The sequence below is a fragment of the Macrotis lagotis genome, chromosome X (genome assembly GCF_037893015.1).
Source record: "Macrotis lagotis isolate mMagLag1 chromosome X, bilby.v1.9.chrom.fasta, whole genome shotgun sequence".
Classification (NCBI taxonomy): Eukaryota; Metazoa; Chordata; class Mammalia; order Peramelemorphia; family Peramelidae; genus Macrotis; species Macrotis lagotis.
The window spans coordinates 641443989-641462331 of NC_133666.1; the positions used below are offsets into that span (position 1 = coordinate 641443989).

The 18343-nt window shown below is 36.2% G+C and overlaps 2 protein-coding genes across 2 annotated transcripts; both read left to right on the forward strand.

The window, feature by feature from the left end:
* On the forward strand, positions 1–740 carry LOC141499531 (ferritin heavy chain-like). Its single transcript, XM_074202214.1, is given in 3 exon segments — positions 1–81; positions 226–444; positions 447–740. Coding segments are annotated over 3 exon segments (594 nt in total).
* A 15972-nt stretch (positions 741–16712) lies between these two features.
* LOC141499532 (olfactory receptor 1f45-like) lies at positions 16713–17654 on the forward strand. Its single transcript, XM_074202215.1, has one exon. It carries the CDS (start codon positions 16713–16715, stop codon positions 17652–17654), a length of 942 nt encoding a protein of 313 aa, XP_074058316.1.
* The last annotated feature ends 689 nt before the right edge of the window (positions 17655–18343 follow it).

Sequence of the window (18343 nt, forward strand, 5' to 3'; positions counted from 1 at the left end):
ATGAATACTACCGGGCGCCAGAAGCGCAGGGAGGGGAGTCACTGTGGTTTCCTGCTTCAACAGTGCTTGAACGGAACCGCCGTTTGATTCCCAGCTGGACCCAACCTTAGCCACCTGTCCACCTTCACCTCCACTCCCCAACACTTCTGCCATCCTCCCATTTGAACAACAGCTGCCCACTCAGCCACGCCGCCGCCGCCGTGATCGCCACATCTCACTCCTCAGGTACGCCAGAACTACCACCAGGACTCGGAGGCTGCCATCAAGCACCAGATCAACCTGGAGCTCTATGCCTCCTACGTCTACCTGTTCATGTCGTACTACTTCGACCATGACGACGTGGCCCTGAAGAAGTTTGCCAAGTACTCCCTGCACCAGTCCCACCCGCGAGGAGCACGAGCACGATGGAGAAGCGGCCGCATCTTCCTGCAGGACATCAAGAAACCAGACCAGACCGCGACAACTAGGAGAGCGGGCTGAACGCAATGGAATGTGCGCTGCACTTGGAAAAAAACATCAATCAGTCTTTACTGGAACTGCACAAGATGGCAACTGACAAGAACATCCCCCACTTATGTGATTTCATCGAGACCCACTACCTGGATGAACAGGTCAAGTCCATCAAACAACTGGGTGATCATGTAACCAACCTGCGCAAGATGCCCCCCCCCCCCCATTCTGGCATGGAGGAATATCTTTTTGACAAGCACACCCTTGGAGACAGTGACCACGAGAGCTAAGCCACCCCTGGCTTTCCCCACACCTGGGAACTGTGAGCGAGACTCCTACTGTCTTTCAGTGCATGCATATTTTGGTTATGACTTTTTCATAATCTGTACCAAAAAACGACCACCATTTACATTCCAATAAAGTGACTTGGTACTGAAAAAAAAAAAAAAAAGAATACTATCCACCCCAGAGACAGAGTTGATATTGTCCGAATGAAGATTGAAGCAAACTTTTTCTGGGTTTTTTTGCAAGGCAATGGGGTTAAGTGACTTGCCCAAGGTCACACAGCTAGGTAATTATTAAGGGTCTGAGGTCAAATTTGAACTCAGGTCCTCCTGACTCTGAAGCTAGTGCTCTATCCATAGTGCCACCTAGCTGCCCCCAAAACAAACTTTTTTTAATGTCATTTTTCTTTCTCAGGAGGAATGGAGTGGGAAGAAAGGAGAGAATTTGGAACTCAAAATTTTAAAAATGAATGTTAAAATTTGTTTTTACATGTACTAGGGGAAAATAAATATGGAAAATGAACTAATTGTTAACTGTAGATTATAAATTTTAAAATGCATGTGGCTACTAGTCCTGAAAAACTGAGATACTAATTGTGTGTTTGTATATTCAGATTTTATTTGGTGAAGAATTGTCCTGGAACTAAATTATAATGTAATGAAATGTGTTGCCTTAGTAAATTTGGCAGGAAACAAAAGAAAAAACTGGGAAATTCACATATCGGAGAAAACTGAGTAAGATTCCTACTTCAGGAATTTATTAGCTATATGATCTTAAGCAAGCAATCTTATCTCTAATTACCTTAGTTTTCTGACTTACAAAGAAGAATATAATGGTATCCAACTTCTCCTCCAGTCTTGTTTTGAGGGTCAAATAATATAAAAACATGATGACTGACATATGGTAAGCATTATATATGAACATTATTATAATTATCAATATTTCTTGATTAAATATAATTGCTCCATAACTGATAACTCTGTAACAGATTTTAGATGTGATTAGTATAAAAATACCAAAATTTAAAAAAACAAAGGTGATAAAATATACAATTTTATATAAGATAATTTGGAAATGCATTAGACAGTGTTGACATCATATTTTAGCCAGAATAATTGTTCCAGGAGGGACCTTGCAAAGATGGTTAGTGATTCATTTATCAGTGAATAAATCACAAGGCTGTCTGACCCACGAGGGTAAAAAAAATAACCTATAAATTTTAATTCACAAGTTTCGGCAAAGAATTACAAGATAATTCACAGAGTTCTTTGGGAAGGCAGCAAGGTAAAAAAAAGTGAGTTTTATGAAGAGAGTATTGTTTAATCACAGAAGAAACATTTAAAATCTGTGCTGCTAAAAATATCAAAGACAGGAAGGAAAAATGAGAAAGGGAGGGTGTCTGGGCTGAGATCAGCATGATCTAGTAGCTTGAAGAATGAAAGATGGGATTTTTTCAATAAAACCTTGAGGGGGGCAGCTGGGGAGGGCTAGATGGCATAGTGGATAAAGCACCAGCCCTGGAGTCAGGTGTACCTGAGTTCAAATCCAGTCTCAGACACTTAATAATTACCTAGCTGTGTAGCCTTGGGCAAGTCACTTAACTCCATTTGCCTTGCAAAAAAAGAAAGAAAGAAAGAAAGAAAGAAAGAAAGAAAGAAAGAAAGAAAGAAAGAAAGAAAGAAAGAAAGAAAGAAAACCTTGAGGGAGGGATTACATGCAGTTAAGGGGAGAACTGGAAAGAGTTAGGGATGGGGTCAGGATAGCATCAGAGAAGGTTGAAGGAGTGGCTTAAAACATGACATAAAGTTGTGTTCCTGCGCATGTGTAAAGGAGCTACAAATTATAGATATAACCTTAAATTCTTAAATTAAGGATAAAAATTTACAGCAATTTGTTTGATGGTGTTATCTTGACTGAAAGTTAAGCTCATGCACTATGCTTAGGTGGAATTTATACCAGGAATGAAGGGATGGTTTAATATTAGGAAAAAGGTGCATATAATTAACCATATTAGTTAGAAGAACAACAAAAATCATATCATTCTATCAGCAAGATGCAAAAAAAAGTGTTAGACAAAATACAGTACTCATTACAATTTAAGACATTAAGAAGCATAGTAATAATTGGATCCTTTTTTAAAACAAATAGTAAATTTCTAAAACCAAGAACAAACATTTCTGTAAAGTAGGTAAAACCAGAAATCTTCCCAAGAAGTTTCATTGTGATAACTATATTCAATATTGTATTACAAATGCTAATTATAGCAACAAGAAATGAAAAAAAAGGTAGCTAGGTGGCACAGTGGATAGAGCACCAGCCCTGGAGTCAGGAGTACCTGAGTTCCAGCCTCAGATACTTAATAATTAACTAGCTGTATGGCCTTGGACAAGCCACAACCCCATAGCCTTGAAAAAAAAAACCCTAAAAAAAGAAATTAAAAAAAAATTAAACAAATAGAAATAAGTAACAAGGATACAAAATTATCACCATTGTAGACAATATGATGGTATAATGAGAAATCCTGAGAGATGCAACTAAAAATCATTTGATTATCAGTTAAAACAATTAACAAATTTTAAAAAATTTCAGGATATACTATAAACCCTCATAAGTTATCATCATTTCTTTATATTTCCAACAAAACAAAGCAGAAAGAGATACAGAGGTTCTATATAAAATACTGGGAATGCACCTGTCAAGAAATCATGTGAATACAATTACAAAATACATACCACACAAATGAAGATATTTCTAAACAATTGGAGAAATAGTAAAGATAGTTCTTTACACAACTGGAGAATTCTCATGGATAAGCTAAGCTAACATAATAAAAATGTTAATTGTATTTAAATTAATTAGCTCTTTCACAGCCATATCAAACTCCAAAGAGTAATTTTATAGATATAGTAAAAAATAACAAAATTCACCTTCAAAAAGGAAAGATCATAAATATCAAAGGAATCAAGAAAGAAATGTGAGAAATGGTAGCCTAGAAGAATTAAATTTCAAAATATATGCAGGGTTAACCATTAATTTATTCTGTTACTGGTTAAGAAATAAAATGGTGAAGGGTGGCTAGGTGGCACAGCGGATAAAACACTGGCCCTGGAGTCAGGAGTACCTGGGTTCAAATCCAGTTTCACACACTTAATAATTACCTAGCTGTGTGGCCTTGGGCAAGCTACTTAACCTCATTTGCCTTGCAAAAACCTAAAATAATAAAAAATAAAAATAAAAAAATAAAATAAAATGGTGGAGGAATGGAATCAATTAGGTATACAACGCTCAGCAAGAAAAATTCAAAGATCCAATCTTTGGGAACAAGAAACTCAAAATCTACCAAAAATTACTGGGAAATTGAAAAGTAGTTTGGCAAAAACTAGGCATATATCAACCTTTCATACTATTTATACCAAAAGTGGGTCAAAATTAGTACATGATTTCAACATTAATATTAATGTCATAAATGAACAGTGGAAATATTCATGTCAGATTTGATGATAATGATGATGTCATCCTTCAAAATCAAAGAAAACTATGTCATCACATATATGATATCATGGCTTTCACATTATGTTTGATATAGTGATGGGAGAATTGTGCAAAGACATTCTTCTCATTGCCTTTTCTAGAATTCTATCACTTTTTGGCCTCATTTAACTGTAACCAGGACTATTGGTGATATCTGGTTGTCTTATGAATACAATTTCCTTCCAATACCAACAAAGCAGCATGGTACTCTAGCAAAGCTGTGCTAACACCATTATGGTGATTTTGGACAACCATTTTGTCATGTCATTGTAATAGCTTGTATTTTTTATGTACTAATCATCAGTTCAACACATTGGTAGTTTTTTTATTTTTTTTAATAAAGATTTTATTTGAGTTTTACAATTTTCCCCCAATCTTACTTCCTTCCCCTCACCCCACCCCCCAGGAAACAGAAATAGGCAGATCCGGTAAGCAGGAGACCCCAGGGCGTGATCCCATTGAACCTAGGGAGGGGAGTGAAGAGAGAGAGACTGGCGAGCTCTTCCCCTGGAACAGGACTCTGGGGCTCTGACCACATTCAGATCCTGATTGCAGTCTAGAACAGCAGGGCCACCCCCCACCAGAGCCCCATGGCAGAGGGGGGGAGCTTGTAGTCATTCACAGACCAGGAAGGAGGACAGAGCCTCACACACAGAGACCATTGTGGGAGTGTCCCAAAAGCTCAGGAAGCAACCCAAAAAAACAGGCTCAGGCTGGGAAAATGAGCAAGCAGAGAAACAAGACAAACACCATTGATAAATACATTATCTATGAACCCAAGAAGGATCAATATACTCAGTCTGAAGATGAGGAAGCACAAGCTTCTGCATCTAAAGATTCCAAGAAAAATAGAAATTGGGCTCAGGCTATGACAGAGCTCAAAAAAGACTTTGAAAATCAAATGAGGGAGTTAGAAGAAAAACTTGGAAAAGGAAGGAGAGAGATGCAGGAAAAACATGAAAATGAAGTCAGCAGCCTAGTCAAGAAAATCCAAAAAAAAAAAAAATGCTGAAGAAAATAGTATGCTAAAAACCAGCTTAGGGCAAATAGATAAAACAGTTCAAAAAGTTATTGAGGAGAAGAATGATTTAAAAAAGCAAAATTGGCCAGATGGAAAAAGATAAGAAAACTCTCTGAGGAAAACAATTCCTTCAGACGAAGAATATAACTCAGGGAGACTGATGAATTTAAAAATTATTGGAATACAAGAAAGTCATGATCAGGAAAAGAGCCTTGACATCATTTTCAAAGAATTACTACAGGAAAATTGCCCTGATATTCTAGAAGCAGAGGGCAAAATAGAAATAGAGAGAATCCACCGATCCCCGCCCCCCGAGAAAGAGATCCCAAAAAACCAACCCAAAGAAATATTATAGCCAAATTCCAGAACTCCCAAGTCAAAGAGAAAATATTACAAGCAGCCAAAAGGAGACAATTCAAATAGTGTGGAGCTGCAGTACACAGGACTTAGCAGCAACGACACTGGAAGCTCACAGGGCTTAGAATATAATATACCGAAAGGCAAAAGAGCTTAGAATCAACTACCCAGCAAAAATGGATGTCCTCTTCAGGGAAAAAGATGGACTTTCAGTGAACCAGGGGAATTTCAAATGTTCCTGTTGGAATGGCCAGAGTTGAACAGAAGGATTGATCTTCAGATGCAGTACTCTGGTGAAGCATAGAGATTGGAGGAGAAGGGGAAAATATGAGGGACTTAATGATGATGAACTGCATGTATTCCTGCATAGAAAAATGACACTGATAATACTCATATGAACTTTCTCAGTTAATAGAGCAGGTAGAGGGCGCTTTTATAGTTGAAGCACAGGAGAAAGCTGAATTCGAAGATGAAATATGGTGTAAAAATGGAGTCAATAGAAAAAAAAAGGGAAATGTAATGGGAGAAAGAAAAAGGAGAGGGGGAATAGGCCAAGATATTTCATATAATAAGATTTTTCTTTATTACAATGAGCTACTGCAATGATATGGAAGGGGGGGAAGGCAAGGGGGAATGAGGGAATCTTCGCTCTCATCAGAGGTGGCTAGGAGAGGAAACAGCACATATACTCAATGGGGTATAGGCATCTGGAGTAAGAAGGGGGGACAGGGGGAAGGGGGGTGATGTGAGTGAAGGGGGAGAGGATGTGCGGGGGTCCAGCCTCCACAGGGTCCTTGGAACTTGACAGGAGGGATAGAGTCGGCGAAATGAGTTGAGTCAACAAGTGGGTAAAGGCAGGAGCAGGTTGACTGTCAGCTGCTTAGATTTATTTTTATAGTCTCAAAATCATATGAAACAAGAAAACTAAAATCATTTCCTTGGTTACAAAAGTATACAATTTTCATCATTAATAATATAGTTCATATGGTTACAAATTTGATCATGTAGTGGTTACAAGTGTGATTATCAATTATCAATCATGTAATTAATTTTCTTGTCCCTGCTCAGACCATGATGACCTCAACCTGCCTGTTGCCTAGTTTGTTGCTGCATAGTAAAGTTATTAATTAAACAGAACTTGCCTTAGAATAATCTTTGATATAATTTGCTTAATGGAATGCTTCTCTGTTCTTGTACCACATATGTAATGTTTTCGATATGCTCCCTTGACAACCTATAGTGAGGATAGTTATGTTTGTCCACCTGTCCATTGACTCCTTCAATAACTAATTTTCCTTTCAGCCCTTGCTGGTAGATGCTACACTTTCTATGACTTTTTATTCTTTCCCAATAAACTAAGGCTGTTAGAGTTCACATATTGGTTACCTATACTAACTATTCTCTCACCATCTTTATCATATATTCCTGTGTATGATAAGGGGGGCAAAACTGTTAATTTCCCTGGAATTCTATCTGACCCATCTTGTATCTGGTTTCCCTGTATATATTCTGACATCTCCCTGGAACTCCCAGTGCTGTGTCTTCCAAAGATTTCATAATGCTGAAGCCTTTTGTATGTCTCAGGGAGAGGCAGTCCTGTTAAATTTGGACAGAGTTCACAATCTGTTTTATTCAAGGAATTTCTCTGAAATCCTTCCTTTATAGTCATTCCACTATTAGGATGAGTAAGTTTTGCAATCAATAATAGACCTATAAATATGGGTATACATGGAATCCCTATACATATTGAAGAAGGAAATGTTGTTCCATCAGGAAGTGTGACTGCCCTGAGTCTTCTTGCCACAACTGTGTCAAACAGCTTAGAGACCCTGACTCCCAACAAGGATGGACCATGGGGGAGAGTGGTCAGATATAACACATTTTCTTTTTTACTTCTTGCAAGGGGCTGGGATTGGATGGCCTGTCCGGGACCATAGGGTCAGGTGGATGCTGGGCCTAAGGGGTAGTATAGGGGTGGTAGGAGGGCTTGGTGCCTTTTGGCCCCAGGACCAGGTATCTGTCTGCTGCACCACTTAGCTACCCTACAGCAGAGTAAGAGTGAAAGGAGAGAGAAAATATAGTACATGGTAGTGGAGAAATACTAAAGGAGGGAGTTGTGGTCAGCAATGGCAACAGTGCAAAAAATATGGAAGTAACTTTTGCAATGGACTTATCATAAAGAATGTGATCCACCCAAGACAGAGTAGTTGGTGTTGGAACAAAGACTGAAGCACATTTGTTATCATTATCATTATTATTATTATTATTATTATTATTATTATTATTATTATTATTATTTGGGGTGTGTGCAGGGCAAATGCAGCTAGGTGGCCTGCCTGGGGCCCCATAGCAGGGTGATTGTTGGGTGTCTGAGGCTTGATTTGGACCCAGGTGCTCCTGGCTCAAGGGTCAATGCTCTATCTGCCACCCAGCCACCCCCTACTATTATTACTATTTTTTTAAGTCTTTTTTTTTCTTTTTTGGTTTTTTTGGAGGACAGTGGGCTTGGGGTGGCTTGCATGTCACACGGCTTGCTGATTGTTGGGTGTACGGGGCAGGATATGGGCTTGGGTGCTCCTGGCTCCAGGGCTGGTGTTCCGTCCATTGCGCCACCTGGACATACCTACAATTATTACTATTTTTTTTTTAATTTCAATTTTTTTCCTCCCCTTTACTTTATCACTCAAGTGAGTCTATATATTTTGGGGGGAGGGGTATTTTGTTTACACTTAAACAAGAATATTTTATTAATGTATAAAAAGTTATTTGTACAAAATGAGAATAAATAAATATTAAATATAAAAATATTGCATTGACAATGTTTGCTTTAGCAATAAGAGAAGTAAAAGTAATTGAAGGAATTACAATGGAAAACAAAGAAACAAAACACTCTTTGCAGGTGATATGACTCTGTTGTTTGAGAATTCCAGAAAATCAATGAAAATCCACTTGAAACAATTAGCAAATTTAATAAAGGAGGTGATCTGTGGATTCTTGCAATCAGTCCTGTGGATTCTTGCAATCAGTCCTTTGTTTTCTACATCCAGAAATTTTGGACAATTTTCTAGTATTATTTCTTGCATTATCATGTTCAAATTTTTTTATTTATCTTGTACTTCTGAGCAACCTACAATACTTATGTTGTCTCTACTTATCCTGTCTTCATAATCAGTATTTTACTTGAATGGAGATCACATTTTTGTTTTTTGTTTCACTCCTTCAAGATTGTTTTTCATTTCCATGTATTTGCAATCCCAATAAATTATTCTCTCCTTTGTTTCTTCCCTTGCCACCAAGGATTCAAGTTTTTCTATTATCCCTATTATTTTTGCTTTTCATGCCATAAATTCTACTTTCATAAATAACATTTCTTCTTTAAGTTATTTAGGAATGTCTTGCTGTTGTCTCTTATTCTCATGGGATTATCTAGGTTCTTCTGCCTCATAGCTATTGATGCATTTTTCTTTATCTTACAATATTTATTCACAGATTCTTTTACTTCATCAAGAAGCCAAATTCTCTTTTTATTATTACTCTCTTCCATGTTGGCTTATCTACTTATATTTGAGATTTTTAATTGAGTTTTCTTTAGTAATTTCAATCTTTTTCCTGTTTTCTACTTTTATTCACTTTCTGATTTTCTCCTCTTTGATAGCAATTTACTCTGGGGCTGGATATCAAAGCCTCCTTCTCACACTGAACAATACAAAAAAACAGTCTTGATCTTTTCCCCAAAAGACTTGTAGGGGGGGAATACTGGGTCCACCTAGTTGATAAACTCTTTCCCTCAGCCTTACTGGAATACTATGATTGCTTTCATGATCATTTGGTTTCCTTGTTTATCCATTTTATGTTCAATGATTCTTTGTTGTCTAATTGAACCACTTATCCTTTTAGATTCACCTAGTGCATATTAATTTTTTTTTTCTTGCAAGGCAATGGGGTTAAAGTGGCTTGCCCAAGGCCACACAGCTAGGTAATTATTAAGTGTCTGAGACTGGATTTGAACTCAGGTACTCCTGACTCCAGGCCGGGTGCTCTACTCACTGCGCCACCTAGCTGCCTGCATAATAAATTTTTATCGAACTCTTAATCTTTTTGCTTCATGTATGTTTATATTTTAAATGTATTTCTTGAACCTAAAAGTTAGTTTCCAGAAACTAACAGTATTGAAGGAATTTTATAAACATGATTTTCTGAGGAGAGTAGAGTGGACATCCTCTAACTTCAACCTCCTAGTTTACCTCCTAGCAGGAATCAGTCTCCTTTGGAGAATAAAGAATAGAGAAAATATTGGAGGAGTCTGTTCTTGCTTCCCTGTGAGCTACATCTAGATAGACTCATGTGGACTTATATAAACTACATGGGCAAAATCCTCTTACACCCACAAGACCATGAACATGACATGGGTAGACAGTGTATTTTAAGGGAAACTTGGTGATCCTGAATTCTGAGAATATGATTATAAATGATTTCTGATACCTATTCAACCTTGGCCAATTGCCCAAAAATCCAGTTTCCTCACTCCCGACATGAGAAGTTTACACTAGATAGATGGTCTCTGAATTCTCCTCCAACTCTAAATCTGTAGTCAGTACTCTGGTGACCCAAAAGAGGCTCTGACACAAAGGTCATGCATATTCTGTGTCAGAAGTTCCCTCTCAGCTCTGCCATCCTGTGACTTCATGCTAAAATCCATTTCAGTGCTGCTGTCCAGAGCTCCAAGATCAAAGTTTCCTTCCCTGGAGGAGAACTAGAAATACCGGGAATTTTTAGCATTCCTAACACAGAGGTACTTTGAAAATAAATTGGACAACCTCAGTCAACTTTTTCCCCACAGGAGGCTGAACCCAAAGAGGCTAGAGTGGAAAGTGGACAAATGGTCTCTAACAAGGACCTCAGGGAATTGAAGCCTTGGGTCCAAGGACTCTGTGTAAAAGCACCTACAGTGGCACCCACTCATACTTCATAGTAAGCAGACCAGACTCTCGCTTTAATGCACACCACCTCAGTCAAAGCCCTAAGCCATCCTTCTCCTGGAAGAGCTCATGGGTTTGGCTAGTTCCCTGACTGATCTATAGAAAACCTGGAAGACATCAAAGTTGGATCTATTAGGAACAGAACAGAAACTTCTGACCAAACACCCAAGTAGGTGAATCTGCAGAGGGCACTTGCCATTCATTTCAAGGGAAAAAACTCACCAAGTAATATGGTGAATGCATTATAAACTCTTAGAAAATTGATAGTAAAAACAATGAGTGAATATAGAATATCAGAATATGATCACAGAATTTTTCCTTTACCTTTATCATACATTGATTTTCTTTTATTTTTTCTTCTATCATAATTTATAGATATGTAGATTACTTTCCCCATCTAATCTTTTTCTTAGTTCATACAAAAATAGGCAAAATATTTTATCTAGTAAAATCCAATAAAAAAATTAAAAATATATTTTTCTCAAATACATGAATAGCTATTTTAAGCCACAATGACACAGACTGAGTGGCATTTCTTTTATAAATAATCTAATGAGAATCCATAGTGCTCCAGTATCTAATCAAAGACTTATAATGGAAAGTTCCTGTTTCCATGAAAGTAACGACAACGTAAGTATTCTTTTGTTACCCTTCAAGAGAACATGGTTTTCATAGAAATGAAATATTCAGGATATAGACAACTTAGCTTTAAGCATTGCTTAAGTATTTTGGAGTGCAACTGAAATGTTATGTGATCCTTAAATGAGAAAGGAATTGATTCCAAAATCCTAACAGTATTAAGATCTAGTGACCACAGAATAAAACTTTTCTGAACGGTGGGAAAAATGCTCAAATATCTCAAAGAATTGCCACCAACATATCTGTTTGGCTAGACTTGCATGCTTTTTGAAAGCAGATAATTGAAAAATTGAAATGATCAATAATTTCTTAATTATTGGTGCTAAAATCATTACATATAATAACAAAGTCATGTAATATACTGACAGACCAAAAGTAAAAATAAATTCAAGTAGAGATGTTTTCCAAAGTTCTTTTAGGGAATACATTGGAAAGAGGTAAATTCTTTGTGTGTTAGGGAAGGATCAAGATAAAGGATTAGAGATGCTAAGAAGTGATTAAAGTAAATATTAATTCTTTTCTCAGTCACCACTAAAATTTTAGAATTTTCAATATTCAGTTAGAATATTCAAATATTCAATAAAGGAAGACATCCAAAAGAACCAGTGAAATATCATTAGCTATACATCTTTGGACTAAAACTGGCAAATTTCCCTTAATTCATTTGACTTACCATCAACCATTTCTTCTATAGAAAAACTTCTCACATTCAACAATTTCAGGAGGGTAGTCTCATTTCATTTTTTATACTTTAATTCAATGGTAGGGTCACAAAGGTTAAGCCTTCTGATATGTTTTCAAATATACAGTGGGTAATTCATTAGCATTATCCTATGATGAAAAAATTCAATATGAAGAATTAGATTTTAACAGCACTTGCTAAAAGAAACCAAACACAATTTATGTTACTGTAGACTGAACAAACTTGATAGCTGTATAACAGTTATACAACTATTGAAGCTTCCAGAATTCCAAAATTCCAACTTCAAAGCTTCCAAAATCTTAAAAACAAAAAAAATACCCACATGCACACTTTTACCTATAAACCTTAAGTTTTTATTTAAACATAGTTAAATGTTTTTCCTCATTGCCCAATATTTCAAACATTGGTATAGAACTTCCCTATTCTGTCTGATTAAAATGTTTGTTAAGAACTTCTACAGGGGCAGTTGAATGTTGCAGTGGATAGAACAACAGCCCTGGAATCAAGAGGACCTGAGTTCAAATCCAACCTCAGACACAATAATTATCTAACTGTGTGACCTGGGGCAAGTCTCTTTTAATGCCACGATGCCTCGCAAAAACCAAAAAAATAAAATAAATAAGTAACCCCAGCCCCCCCCCCCCATTTTAAATAAATTATACATCAAAACTGTAAGACTGTTGAACAAGCAGCTTTCTTGGAATAGTACTAATTTATGTACTCTTCCTACCATGAAAATTAGTTCCCAAAACTGCTTTTTGATTAAATATGCATATGTACAGTTATAAAGATTGTTAATATTCACTGTTTTCAATGTGAAAACAATAAAATGTGAATTTTGTGAATTCACTGTAATCCTCAAAGGAACCATAAAAATAATTTTTGTAATTAAATATATCTTATTGTTATCAAAGGTATTGAGTTTTATTTTGCCTTTAAGTTTGTAACTTCAGAGCAAATTTACTGAGTAAGCAGGATTCTGATCATTCCAAATGAGGACTTGGCAGTCTAAAATTTAGTTAGTCTTACTGATGTGTCTAAAAAAATTAACAAAAACATACTTAGCCTTGAGTTCTTAATATTCTAGCACTGTGCAGCTTAGGTTGACCCCTAATTGTACCAATTCCCAATTTTGTTAATCAATCTGAATTAAAGATTCATTAGACTCTTCTAGACACAATCACTTATTTCATTAAAACTTATGGTTTTTTACTGATTACTGATTGGGACACAAAAGTATTTGCCTCAGGTTTCTTTGGAACTCCCAAAGTGTTAGACTGAAGACAATAGGACATGAGGGGGAATGGGACCAACCAAAGATCTGTGTTTGGAAAGCAATAGATCAAGTCTGTGCTGATTTAACTATTGATTCAGTTTAGATTTAGAATGGTAAAAGGGACTGGGGAGAGGGGGGAGCATTTCAATAATATAGGAGTTAGCTGTCCTGTGAAGAAAAGTGTTTTAAAACACATTAAAATAAAATTGCCACTCAGAAGAACAAAGGATATTATTTACTTCTTCTGTCTATGCCAGTGGTCAGTCACATTTCTTGAGTTCAGTAAACTAATATCAATCCTTCCTAGTGAATCTGCTCATTTTAAGACTCTAAGACAGTTTCTCCAACTTCTGGTATGTACATAATTCTCTTAATAGAATTTTTTCTCTCAAGTTCAGTTTTACTTGTTTACTGTTCTGAATAGTCAACCTCCACCAGAAATTCACAAGGGAGAGTACTGTTTTCATGAACATGAGTCAGATTTAGAGACATATCTATGCATTTCTGGACTACAAAGGAGTACTCTGCACTCCTAGAAAAATAATATCCCTATCACAAATCTAATTTCTAGAAGGAGATACAGAAGAGTACAGCAAAAGAAGGATCACAGATGACCCTAATCTTTACATCTAGGAATAAAAAGTTTTCATTCATTTCATCTCAAAATAATTTAAATCCAGATTCTTCAATTTAATAAACAAGTCAGCTAAGTTAAATAATGTAATAATTAGTATTTATATTACAGTTATGGCTTACAAATAATTTTACATATGTTACCTCCTTTAATCCTTGCAACAAAATGATGAGATAGATGATATTATCTCAATTTATAAATGGAGCAAAATTTTTCTGTGTATATTCATTTCTACACCAAATGTTCATAGGGATCACTGAGCTAGAAACAACTATAAACAACTGAACAACAATTCATTATTGAATGTTACTACCACACTTAAATCATACCAATGTCTAGGACACTTGATAAAATATTTTCATGGTACTAGGTCATACATTTATAATCATCTACCATTACTTGCCCTTGCTTTCATCTTCTTAAAGGATATTTCCAAAATATTTGGTAGTTAATATGTTCCTTTTTCCTTTTTTTTAGTTTCTTTAGAGAATTATTTCATCTCTTTCTCATCACAATTGTTTGTGTTTTAAATTTTTTTTCTTGAAAGATTCTCTGTCCTCAAACCCTGTAACATATTAAGCCATAAGACACAAACTATCTTCTTTCTGAACCCTTCGAAATTTCCTTCCTCAGAATCTAGAATATGCATCCAATCGTGCTTAGCTTGCCTCTCCTTTCTCAAAAATTTTAAGATGTAGTCACATCCTTTTAAGATTCCCATATTTTCTACATCAAAATCCATTTTTTCCATGTTGACTATAATTAGGTTCATAATCACACTCCCCTCTGCCAGAATCACAAACATTATAGAAAACAAAATTACTATTATAGAAAATCAGGAAAAAAAGGTATTAACTGCTGTGCTCTGGGTAGAGAAAGAGCACCCACATATGTAGGTAATTATTACCTTTGCAAATCTCTCCACCAGCTTTGTGATCAGATTTCCAAATCCTTAATCTATTTATTCCCTCTTGGTACGTAGTCTGTAGAGTGCTACTGAAAGAGTATTGTTTCCCTTTTTCTCTCCAATGGTCCTCAACAAAATGATATTTACTCAATCTATAAACCTTGGCTATTCATCAGGCCCTGTGCTGAGTGCTAAGAACACAAAGAAAGATTATTTTTTAAGAAAACAATTTTTGCTCTCAAGGAACTCATAATTCAATCAGAAGACTACAAAAAACAACTATGTATAAATTATATATGAATGAAGGATAAATTTTAGAGGGAAGGCAATACATTAAGAGAGATAAGAAGCAGTTTAATGTAAAGATACAATTTTAACTAAGACTTTAAGGAACAAAGGAAGCCAGAGCTAGAAATAAAGGGGGAGAGAATGGAATGGCAACCCATGGAAGTTGATATTTGGAATTGGAGTTGCTTGTGTGAGGAACAGCAAGATGGCTGGTGTCACTGGATCACAGGGTATATGTGGTATGAAAAGACTAGAATTTTGAAAGAGGATTAGACTGTGAAAGAGTATGAATATCAAACAAATTATTTCTAATTTCTGCCAGAGGTGATTGGAAGACACTTGAGTTTATTAATAAGCGGTAATGTGGAATTTAGGAAAATCAATTGACAGTTGAGTAAATATGTACTAGATTGAGAAGAAGTGCAAGGCAAGGAAACCAACAAGCACAGGTTTTCAATATCACCTGGTGGTAGAAGGGTCAGAGGACAAAGGGAGGTGTATAAAAGAGATATTATGAAGGTAAAATCAATAGGGCTTATCAACAGATGGGATATGGTGGTGGGGCAGTGAAAGAAAAATAGAACATGACAACCTTGCTTAGAAGCCTGGGAAGATGGTATCTTCAACAGCATTAGGGAAGTTGGTAAGAAAGCTAGTTTTTAGGGGAAATATAGAAAATTTGGTTTGGGACATTTTTGAGGTTTTTCAATACGTACTTGGAATACGTACGAGTCTAGAAGGAAGAAGTTAGAAGTAGATAAATAGTTCTGAGAATCATTTGTATAGAGATGATAATCGAATGTACCATATTTGCTTTTCTGGTTCTTAGATGTCTTCTCATAAGTATATTGACTAAATATAGTGCTAAATATCCATCATTCTTTATCTATTTTGTCAGTTTTAAATAAAGTATAACTTTTCAAAGTGAAATTAAATGAGATTTTAAAGTACATAGAACAGTACACATTAGTAAATTCTTAATAAATGCTTATTCTCTTCCCCCTTTCTCCCTCAAAATCTAAACAACTATGTTTGGATTCTTTTGCAGGAATAACAGGGAAGTGCCATGGTAATTTTCCCAAAGTTTTTTTCAACATTCAGCATTTGTATCCTTCGCATATTTCCAAATTTTCAGACTATTAGCAAAACTGCAAAATATTATCAATGATTTGGAACATATTTTCCTGAAGTCATTAATTATTAACAATTCTTCTTTTTTTATTCTTTTAGTGTTTTTTTTTCAAGGCAATTGGGGTTAAGTGGCTTGCACAAGGCCACACAGCTAGGTAATTATTGTTTGAGGCCAGATTTGAACTCAGGTACTCCTGACTCCAGGGCCGGTGCTTTATCCACCGCGCCACCTAGGCGCCACAACAATTCTACTTTAGAAAAAACATGCTTCCATCCTTTGATCCCTTGTTTATTTGGGAATGTCCCTTATGTTATACATGTCTTTTCAATTCCCTATATATTTTGATCTCAGAATACTAGCAGTGACATTTTCTTTAATGCAAAAATATCCCTCATTCCCATTTCTCTTCCATTCTATCTAAATTTATTTTAATCATGCAAAAATGTTCAAACCAACTTTACATGAACCACTTTTGTCTCATCCTTTCCCCATGAGCTTTCCAACAGATCCATGGAAGGAGGAAATCAATCAAGCATCTCCGAGTTCATCCTCTTGGGTCTTTCAAACCAGCCTAAACAGGAGAGGCTTCTGTTTTTCCTGTTTCTGATTATGTACCTGATCACAGTGCTATGGAACACGCTCATCATTCTTGCCATTAAAACTGACTCCCGACTTCATACCCCCATGTACTTCTTCCTAAGTAATTTGTCCCTCGTTGACATCTTTTTCACATGCAGCACAGTCCCCAAGATGTTGGCTAACCATATATCTGGAAATAAAGCAATTTCTTACAACAAGTGCCTGACCCAAGTGTTCTTCTTCAGCTGGTTTGGCGGATTAGATAGCATCATCCTGGCCTCCATGGCCTATGACCGTTATGTGGCTATCTGTGCCCCATTGCATTATTCTATGATTATGACTCCAAAAGTCTGTGTCCATCTAGTAGCAGTGTGCTGGTTTTGGGCCTGCGTTAATGCCCTGATTCAAACACTCTCCCTGACCCGACTTTCATTTTGTGGTCACAATGTAATCCCTCATTTCTTCTGTGATCTCAGTGTGGTGATAAGATTGGCCTGTTCAGATACCTACCTTAATGACTTAATGATCTATACAGTAGGAGGACTGACAGCTATAATGCCCTTTATTGGAATCCTTATCTCTTACATGCGTATTTTTGTGGCTGTCCTGAAGATACAATCTGCTCACAGGAAACAGAAAGCTTTTAATACTTGTGGGTCCCACATTGCTGTTGTCTGTCTCTTTTATGGAACAGTCATTGGAGTATACTTCAACCCCACATCCACCCATACAGCCCAAAAGGACACAGCATCAGCTGTGATGTACACTGTGGTCACTCCCATGCTGAACCCTTTCATCTACAGCCTAAGAAATAATGATATGAAAGGAGCCTTGAAGATGCTCTTCACAAAGAAACTAAGCCTCTCTCCATGACTATAGACATTCTCTTAGGCCTGGATGCCTGTGTCTCAAACAATGATCCAATTATTTAACAAATTTTCAATAAAACATCTATAGTAATATAAAGTCATTTGATCACAACTCTACCTACACTAGTGATGATGTACTTAATGAGAAGACCATAAAAATTTTGGTTCCTCATGTAGGAAGGACTTTATAACACTGCACAAAATGAAATTCTGCAACTTATAGGTTTGCTTTCCTAGAGCATTGAATGATTGCCATCATGAGAAGAAAACTTAAAAATGGACCTTCCTGGTCTCAAGACCTATCTTGCTATTTACTATGGCCCACTGTGGCTCTTAGAAAAAAGCCAATCATAAAGAATTTAGATAACCATAGGAAGGCTTTTAGGAACTTTTGCAGAGCAAAGTAAGTGAAAGTAGAAGAATAATAAACACACAAAATCTTTAATAAGGTAAATGAGGGGAAAAACATGAAATCTATGTAATTATCAAAGTGAGTTGGGGAAAAGAACTGCCATTTCTTTTTTGTATATATGAAAGACTATTGGTATGATTGATTGGATGTACTATCTTAAATCATCAATGTGTTGGCTGCTTTCATTAACCTTTTTTTTCAGGCAGTAAGCATTTATAAATTAACCATTTACTACAAAGGACTGATCTAGTAGGTGTGAAAACTTTGAAGATAAATGAAAA